The sequence below is a fragment of the Simochromis diagramma genome, unplaced genomic scaffold, assembly GCF_900408965.1.
Source record: "Simochromis diagramma unplaced genomic scaffold, fSimDia1.1 OVJJ01000150.1, whole genome shotgun sequence".
In the NCBI taxonomy this organism is placed as follows: Eukaryota; Metazoa; Chordata; class Actinopteri; order Cichliformes; family Cichlidae; genus Simochromis; species Simochromis diagramma.
Window position 1 is genome coordinate 2,099,827 of NW_024387083.1, and position 9,045 is coordinate 2,108,871.

Genomic DNA, 9,045 nt, shown 5'->3' on the forward strand with positions numbered 1-9,045 from the left:
TGGCTACAACTGTAGCTTGCCTCCACCAGTGTGTGAATGTGAGAGTGAATGTAATGATTGTAAAGCGCTTTATAAATGCAATCCATTATTATTATTATTATTATTATTATTATTATTATCAGTCAAAAACCTTTCTATTTGGTGTCCATAAAAAAGCTAAAGTAAGTATTTATTTTGTTTTATTAAAATATTAGAAATTTGATTCTGAAACAATTTCTCTGTTTGTTTCAAATTCAAAAACTAAATTGCACAGAAATACAATATTTACGGTAACCCATTTTATGTCGCCCTAGCTACTCCTTTTTTTCTGAACTTTATTTGAAATTATAAAGCGAACAGTGAGTCATTCCAGTTCAGTTTTTACAGTAGACATACAGGGCAAATAAGAGTAACAATATACAGTACAATGAAATAAGAAGGATAAGCCCTAGCTACTCCTGCTTGTTCGGCCTCCGAGAAAGTGACGTCACGTCCGGTCTCTTTCGGGCTTCGTAGGGCTACAGCATGGCGGACACCGGTGTGTTGGAGACGCTTTTACAGCGGATTGAGAAGGTGGACGACGGCGTGGACAGCCTGGCCGTGGCGACCAGCCTCGGGGTGGATCATCAGGTCATCGTCGGGGCCGTGAAGAGTCTCCAGGCTCTCGGTGACGTAAGTTTCACGAAGAAGCAGCGGAAGTTAGGCTGTCACAGTCAAATGCACGGTGACTGATGCAATAGGTTGAGCTGACAACCGTGTTTGTTACCTGCTGTACAGGTAATCTCAGCCGAGTTGCGCTCCTCCAAGCACTGGGAGCTGACCGAGGAGGGCACCGAGATCGCCGAGCAGGGCAGCCATGAATCCCGGGTCTTTAGCTGTATCCCCCTGGAGGGCCTGGCTCAGAGCGATCTCATGGTTAGTGTTTGAAATTGTTAATTATTATCAGAATAACAAAGAATCTAATGCATTAGGTACCTGACGGAGGTAACTTGCTACACACTTAAGAGAAGCAAGCTTTTGATTCTTAAATATTCCTGAAAGTCCACAATATTACGAATACAACATCCACTCGGCTGTTTATGTTCAGGTTTTACGTGTATGTATTTTATCTGTATTGAATTTCCCAATGTCTGCATCTCTCATGTATTTTCAGCCTTTTTTGATGTTTCAGTTCAACTTTCTGCCATCTGCCATCTCTGCCATCATTTCTGTGTAGAAACTGCCATTTGGGAAGATCGGCTTCAGCAAGGCCATGTCCAGCAAGTGGATAAGAGTGGACAAGGCCCACGAGGGTGGCCCCAGGATATTCAGGACTGTAGGTGTTCCATCATACCCGCCTTTTGTTGTCGCCTTTTCTGATTGAGGTCAGTTTTCTCATTAAGGTGTGTGTTTTTGATCCCCAGGTGGAGAGCATAGACGACCAGGTCAGGGAGAAACTGCTTCTGGTGCAGAAAGGCAACAGCACTCAGCTGGAAGAAAAAGAAAAGAATGAGCTGAAGAAGAGAAAACTGCTCTCTGAAGTGTAAGTCCTCTTGTTTAGTTAGTGTTGAATGTGTACCTTTTTCTGCCAGTAGGTGGCAGGAGACGATTAATTGATACTCAGGGGTTTCCCTGCTCATTCCAGCTTGCCTGGTATTACTGGATTCAAGTTCTCATCAAGCTCAGCAGTAATAAGAGATGAACATGCACAAAGTAGACAGGCGTCTCTAGAGGTCTTCAAAAACATAGTTAAGTGTGTTGAATTTCATTCAGTATTGCAACAGGCAATATTGTCACTTCACATTTCTTTATGAAGTCTGCTGCTCATGGGGTTTCAGCCAAATCTCTGCAATGGTAGCTAGGAGTGTTAAACCATCAGATTTTATGTCACTTAGTGGTCTGAATCATGTTAGCTGATTTGTTTCATAGAGTTAGAAATTATTCTTACATACAGGCGGGTGGGACGGGCAAACACATGATATAAATGTTTTTAAATGGTCCCAAAAATATTTGCTGCTGCTGTTTCCAGTCATGGAAAGTGGAAGTGGAAAAAAGTCTTACAATTTCCAGAGTAAAAGCTTTAAAATGAGCTTTACTTAATCAGATTAAGGTTGTACTGACACTCCTCTGCCTCAGCATGTTTGACCCTGTAAGTCTGGTTCATTTGATTAAATGTGATGGAAGAGGTGATCCCCGGTGTGATTCAGCTGCATTCAGCCTGAGTGGAAAATTCATCACTGTGTTAAATAACCGATGAATCCGTAAGGCATGGAAGCGGATGGCGTGTCACTGTGCGCTAAAAACAACCACACTTGCGATGTGTGTGTGTGTGTGTGTGTATTAGAGTGGGCGTGGTGGTGGGAGGGGTGATGTTTACATTTGAATGGAGAAGAGTGATGGAGTAAAATAAGTGGAACAAATAAAGATGTACTAAAGCGCACTCAGGTCCAGGATGCAAAGTAACCGCGTGTGTGTGTGTTTGGAATATGGCTTTAGTTCAGATAATATAATATTATATAATGATATTTTTAGGTAAAGCCTTTTATCCTTTTATTATTACAGCTGCATATGATCTGCTCCCCTAAAAGCTCTATAAATCTTTTATACAGGTCTGAAATGATTCTTGTGTCTTAACAGTTTACATTTGCATTCTCAACTGTGGCTCTGATGCTTTGGAATAACCTTCCCCTCCATATTAGACAAGCGTCATCAGTGCAGGTCTTTAAATCCAGATTGAAAACCTATTTTTATTCCCTGGCTTTTAACTGTGTAGGAAACTGACACCTTTCTTATTAATTTTATTGTATTTTTAATTTTGCTAGTTGTTTTGATCTGTGTTGTTCAGCACTTTGATCTGCCTGGTGTGTTTTTTAAAGTGCTATACAAATAAACCGCCTGCCTGCATCAGCACCACTCCAATAAGCCCACAGGTGCCTAAAAGCAGCACAAATTAACTTTAACAACCAGCTTAACTTCATTTAAACTGATGATTGAAATGACACTCTTGTCCATAAATGTTGCATCCTCTCTGAGCAGCAGCAGAGCCCCTGCTTAAGATTAATGGATGTGAGGAAACAGCTGTGAGGAGCGCTAGAAAAAGTAATAATGATTTGTTGGATCTACCTAGTTGGTTTTCCCATGTTTACCTAAGTGTAGAACTAGAGCTCCTGATTGGTTTGTGAAGTCACATGGGGAGTTTGAATAAGAAAGTTGTGTTGCTAAATTTTGCAAAGAAAGATATCTGTCTCCATCCTGCTCTTTTAATGGCTGATGTTCTGCCTGGTGTTAGATCACTTAAATAAACTCCAAGGTGCATATTCTTCCAAAATCTTCTTGTTCACAAAGAATATTGCTCATGAACTGTACGCCAGACAACAAAAGCACAACTAAGCATCCATCTCCTTAGAGACCCTGCTATCCTGTCAGCACTTTTCCCCCCCCGAGCACAAAAATGTTTTGCTTTTATTCATGTTTACGTTTGATGTTTAAATAATCCTCCCAATGTGAGACAGATTTAACCATCACATTGTGATGTGGCAGCATGGCAGGTTTGTCACAGAGGTTCTTGTATTAACCTCACAGGATCTCTGCTAATTAGCTTCACATCAGAGTTTCTGTAGTTTAGGGAAGTGATCATGTCGTGGGTACGACATGATGTTTCTTTGAGAACATATATGTGGCTATATAGCTGTTGGTCACATCTGACAGTCTTTCCTCCTCTGACTGGTTATTCAAAGCAGACCCTGACGTCATCTCCTGGGCCAAAGCTGGTCCACAGATGGGCGGATGTTTGTGTTGTCTCCATGTAGAATGGAGGTCTGTTTAAAAAGTGATAAATCTGGATCATTATTGCAAGAAAGGAGCTAAACACATGTTTGTTTTTCTGAACGCCATCACAACTAATCTGTGTGGTACATAATGGATTTATCACTATGCCACACTAGCTCAGTAGGAAAAGAAATGGGCTTGAAAGTGTGAGGTCACAAGTTCAAATCCATGCAGAGGTAGGGCTGTTCGATATAACGATATATATCGGATGACGATATAAAAACGACTATCGTTTCATTTTACACTATCGTTTGTTTCATGGTGTCACAAAATAAACTGTTTATGGCAATATTTTTTTCATCGTTTTGATGGTCACTGTAGTGGCTATATTAATTTCTAAAAGTTCTCTCTTTCGCTTATATTTTATATAACCACACTATGGACGGACAAGCGCCTGTTTTTATGCGTTGTGGTTAGCAACAACGACGGTAACAGCATCGCGTGTCCGCTTGTTTATGTTCCACATAAACCTTTCACAATAAAGCTCAAGATCCTGTTGAGACTTTTCAAAATAAACTGAATCACGTGAAAGAGCAGATTATTTACGGATGAGAATTTAAAAAAGAGCCGCCAGGTGCTAAAAAATAAACCTTAGACTCAAACGTTAGAACAGGCTTTTCCCCGCAGCACGCCGTGTAATAAATACTCACAAAGAAAACGGCGGCCGTTACAACTTATGTCTAAAAATGTATAGTTTCATGCATCGGTTAAAACACTCGACTCCAGCTACACGACGCGCAGCTGGAAACAGTTCCCACAAGACGAGCTGCCCGAGATTCACAGAATTTACAGAAAATGTTACATTTTTGTGATTTATATCTTTATCGGGACGATAGAATTCTTATATTGGAATAGGAGATTTTGGTCATATCGCACAGCCCTGTGCAGAGGTGTATTTTCTTTCTTGCTATTAAGAATGTTCTGCTTTATTTTATTCTAATCAATAAATTCATGCAAGAAGTACCTAAAATCCTTTCTTTTGAAATGATTTTTCTGCTATGAAAGTATGAATCAAAATAAAAATAACTGCATGTTTTTACGGTCTTTAGATTGTCAACAGCAGTACCTTTCTGCGTACTGAGGTCATTCTAATTTGTGTTCAGGACTGTGAAGTCTTACTGGATCACTAAGGGCAACTCCTTCAGCACCACCATCACCAAACAGGAGACGGAGCTCACCCCTGAGATGATTGCCAGGTATGTAGAGATGCACTCTCCTCAGAGTTTCAGTAGCTCATCAGGTAAAGCGTGCGCACAGAGTCCTCACTGCAGAGGCCTGGGTTCAATTCCAACCCAGGCCCACCCTCCTCTGGCAGTCAGTGTCAGCCTGCAGGGTCCTGAGTGAGGACAGAGAAAAAATCTGCCCATAAAAGGGGACAAGTCCAAAGATGTGGACTCAGTCCTAAAGGCAGGGCAGGACAGATGCTTTAGCTTTCATGCTGAAAGCGACAGAATGAAAAGAGCGCTTGCACACTTTTGTTTTTTTGCATGAAATCATATCATAGAGAGGATTTGGCTAAAAGCAGTATCCAGATGTTGCATTGCCCAAAATTCAAATTGATATTCTGCGTGCTGCTCCGTGCTGATTACGTGCACTGTAGATTCGCCCGCCTCAATCATCTCAGCCACAGATTAAAAATGGCGAAATGATTTGAGAGAAATGTTTTTGTGTTACCTCCCTGCATGTGGTGTGTTCCAGTCGCAACTGGAAAGAGAAGAAATTTAAGCCCTACAACTTTGAGGCCATGGGTGTTGCCCCAGACTGCGGTCACCTACACCCGCTGATGAAGGTGCGAACGCAGTTCCGGCAGATCTTCTTGGAGATGGGGTGAGCAGCTGTGAAACTGGGAGAAACGCACACATGCGCATAATAAAACAACCAGTTAACCGTCTGTTTCTTGTAGTTTCACCGAGATGCCGACCAACAACTTCATAGAAAGCTCTTTCTGGAACTTTGACTCCCTCTTCCAGCCCCAGCAGCACCCAGCCAGAGACCAGCACGACACCTTCTTCCTGTCCGGTGAGCCCGAGGTCACCGAGTGGTGGAAATGAGCTGCGAGTTCAATCGAGAATGATTTCTGATCACCCTTCACTCGCTGTTTTTCAGACCCAGCGCACGCCCACGAGTTCCCACAGGACTACCTGGAGAGGGTGAAGAAGGTCCACTCTGAGGGAGGCTACGGTTCACAGGGGTGAGGCGTGATCACAAGCTCACTTAACAAGTAACAGTGTCGTTGCTGTCACTGCATCTCATTGCATTTTATCATCTCTCTTGTAGGTACAAGTATGACTGGAAGATAGAGGAGGCTCAGAAGAACATCCTCCGCACTCACACTACAGCAGTCAGCGCACGCATGCTGTATAAACTGGCACAGCAGGTGAGACTGTAGGGACGCTGCACTGACCATATAAATCAGAGCTGTCTGGTGATTTGATTTCTTGGTAACACTTCATAATACAGCTCACGACTAAGAGTGTAATTCCCCCGTCAGTAAATGTAATTTCAACATAATGTTTGTTTTCTGAAGTAAAACATAGAGTACGTTTTAGACAACAAGAGCACAGCGTTTGTCATTACCATGTCTTAAGACCTGCCCTTTAAGCACCCACTGACTTTTTGGACAGTGAACTGGAAACTTGACTGAGAGCCAGGCCTTACGCCTGACCTCCCTAATGCTCCTGTGTCTGAATGTGAGTAATTCCCTCCATAGAAGAGCAGCAGCAGCAGATGGTTTAAGGTGTGGGTTCACATTGTTTTGACGTCGTATGTGTCCAGTCAATAACTCTAAAACTCTTCTCCCCTTCCTTTTCTCCTCACACTGACAACCAGGAGAAGTTCACCCCCGTCAAGTATTTCTCCATCGACCGCGTGTTTAGGAACGAGACCCTCGATGCCACCCATCTAGCAGAGTTCCACCAGATAGAGGGCGTAGTAGCCGACTATGGACTGACTCTGGGAGACCTCATGGGTGTTCTGCATCAGTTCTTCACCAAACTAGGTGAGGACTGATAGAGGACACTGGACTGAAAGACCAACGTTTGGAAGGGACAAATGTGCTGATAGTTGTTTAGAGAAAGCCTCTTAATACTCACTTTAAAAAAAAAAATGTAAACAAACAGTTACAATATCCTATTCTTTTACCAAATGCCTTTTTTTAGGAATTACCAAACTACGCTTCAAGCCTGCCTACAACCCCTACACAGAGCCCAGCATGGAAGTGTTCAGCTACCATGAAGGTACAGTGCAACTCTGTTTTTATGTAGCACTATTAGTCTAACTTACACACAACAGAAACCTGAGCTTTAAGAAAGCCAAAAGAACGTCCTAGTAGTCTCTTTTATAGACATTTCTGATGGTGTATATTAGGGGTGTCAAACATAAGACCCGGGGACCAGAATTGGCCTGTCAAAGACTCCAATCTGGCCCACTGGGAGGCTTTGGAAAATGTGAAGGAGGACATAAATTTTAGACTTTTAACTGTAAGTTTTATAGCTTTCACCAATGATAGAGACCTCCCCCATGGTCATTCATGTGACACATCGCAATCAATAATCATCTAGTTGATCTTCTTTACACTAGACTGAGATGTAGTGTTGAAATTGTCCTTGTTGGTGGGCTGTACACAGTAAAAATGAGTTTGACATCCCTGTTTTTTGTCATTTTTTTCCATGTCTACAGGATTAAAAAAGTGGGTGGAAGTGGGAAACTCAGGAGTGTTCAGACCAGAGATGCTGCTTCCCATGGGCCTCCCTGAGGATGTGTCTGTAATTGCCTGGGGCCTGTCTCTGGAAAGGTGAGCGTGCATGAAAAGCAATACGAGTTAATTAGCTACAAGGAAAACTGAGAGGTCAGCCACGCTAGACACAGCATGAGTCTAAAAGGGAAGGACGTCAGTACGTATCTCCCAAACTATAGTAGATGTTCCATGTAGGGATTAAAGGTGTGTGATTAAGTCTGTGTGTACTCATAATCACTTCTTGTGTATGTGCTGAACTGACCCACATTGAAGAAATGTAGGTTTGTTTCCTGTGGAGGATTACTCCTGCTTGTACGTGAGTTTCATTTCTATTATCCTGTGAAATTATTTGAGGTCAGGCTGTGAGTCTCTGCCTTTCTCTTTGCTCACTCCCGCTTTTCTAAAGTGAAGTCGTCCCAATTGAGTCGCTCGCTGGTCGCGCCGTCGCACACTGTATTCAGCTTGCTGTTTGAATCGAGCGCTAATTGAGTCTTAACTACGACCAACTGTCACAGCTAATAACCGTGGAGTGAGTGAGCTGGGTAATGTTCCGTAATCCAGGGCGAGTAATCCTTTACTACTCCGACCTCTGTTGTTTGCGCTCTCGTCTGTTAGACACAACATAGTCGCGGCTCCCAACAGAACAACCGCTCACGCGGGCTTCTCCTCTGTCTCGCAGGCCCACCATGATTAAATACGGCATCAACAACATCAGAGAGCTGGTGGGACACAAGGTGAACCTACAGATGGTCTACGACAGCCCTATATGCCGCCTGGACTCCTGAGTACCGCCCAGCTGTTGTTATTAATGTTATTATTCATTTGGATGGACCCTTTCCTTTTTATCTTTACTGTGTAACACCTCATACCCACGTCTCTCCTCAAAGCCCGGCACCACCGCTGTCCCCTTTATCAAAGCTCGGCCAGTAAAAGCAGTTGGCCTGAAAGCGACTGTAGCACTAAAAGGGACGGGGCTTTTTTTTTCACCACAGCCTTCAGACAGATCTGATTTCAAAGGGCTTTAACACAAAAGAGCAGCATTTTTTTTTTTTTTTTTTTTTATGAACTCCATACTGCAGCTGGGTGAATGAGGATGAGCCTTGAATTTGTTACAAACTGCCTTTTTTACCACCTTGACCCTGAAAAAGAAAACTGCAACTTTTGGAAGTCAAAATAAAAGCTTTTTCCAGGTATCAGTGCAGTCTGGCTTGTAATTCTTCAAATGAGCATGTTTTTACTTGTATGCATGTATGAGAAACATACACTGTAAAGGTAATCCTCCCACACATTTCTAAAAGCATGCAGCTTTTCAGTGAGATGCCGATCAGCATCACGACGACTGAGTGACGTCTGCGTCTTTACCAGAGAAACAACAAAGTTAAAAAGATATTAAAATAAAACAGATCAAGTCGTATCCCAAAAGGTTGATTCTGATCATCTGGACGAAGCGTTTTCAGTGGGAGAAACATTTCGTCACTCATCCAAGTGTCTTCTTCAGTCTCAGCTGACTGCAGGTTTCCCCA

The 9,045-nt window shown here is 42.7% G+C and overlaps 1 protein-coding gene across 1 annotated transcript; it reads left to right on the forward strand.

Annotated features, from left to right (window-relative positions):
• Positions 1-462: 462 nt before the first annotated feature.
• On the forward strand, positions 463-8,715 carry farsa (phenylalanyl-tRNA synthetase subunit alpha). The gene is made up of 13 exons (XM_040045881.1): positions 463-651; positions 757-894; positions 1,196-1,294; positions 1,383-1,501; positions 4,890-4,982; positions 5,485-5,613; positions 5,690-5,805; positions 5,893-5,977; positions 6,064-6,163; positions 6,616-6,784; positions 6,945-7,022; positions 7,465-7,579; positions 8,202-8,715. Exons 1-13 carry the CDS (start codon positions 505-507, stop codon positions 8,305-8,307), a joined length of 1,494 nt encoding a protein of 497 aa, XP_039901815.1. The 5' UTR covers positions 463-504; the 3' UTR covers positions 8,308-8,715.
• Positions 8,716-9,045: the final 330 nt, after the last annotated feature.

Coding starts and splice junctions, on each gene's coding strand:
- farsa (XM_040045881.1), top strand. CDS start 505: ATGGCGGACACCGGTGTGTTGGAGACGCTTTTACAGCGGATTGAGAAG. Junction 652..756: donor GTCTCCAGGCTCTCGGTGAC/GTAAGTTTCACG, acceptor CCTGCTGTACAG/GTAATCTCAGCCGAGTTGCG. Junction 6,785..6,944: donor TCAGTTCTTCACCAAACTAG/GTGAGGACTGAT, acceptor GCCTTTTTTTAG/GAATTACCAAACTACGCTTC.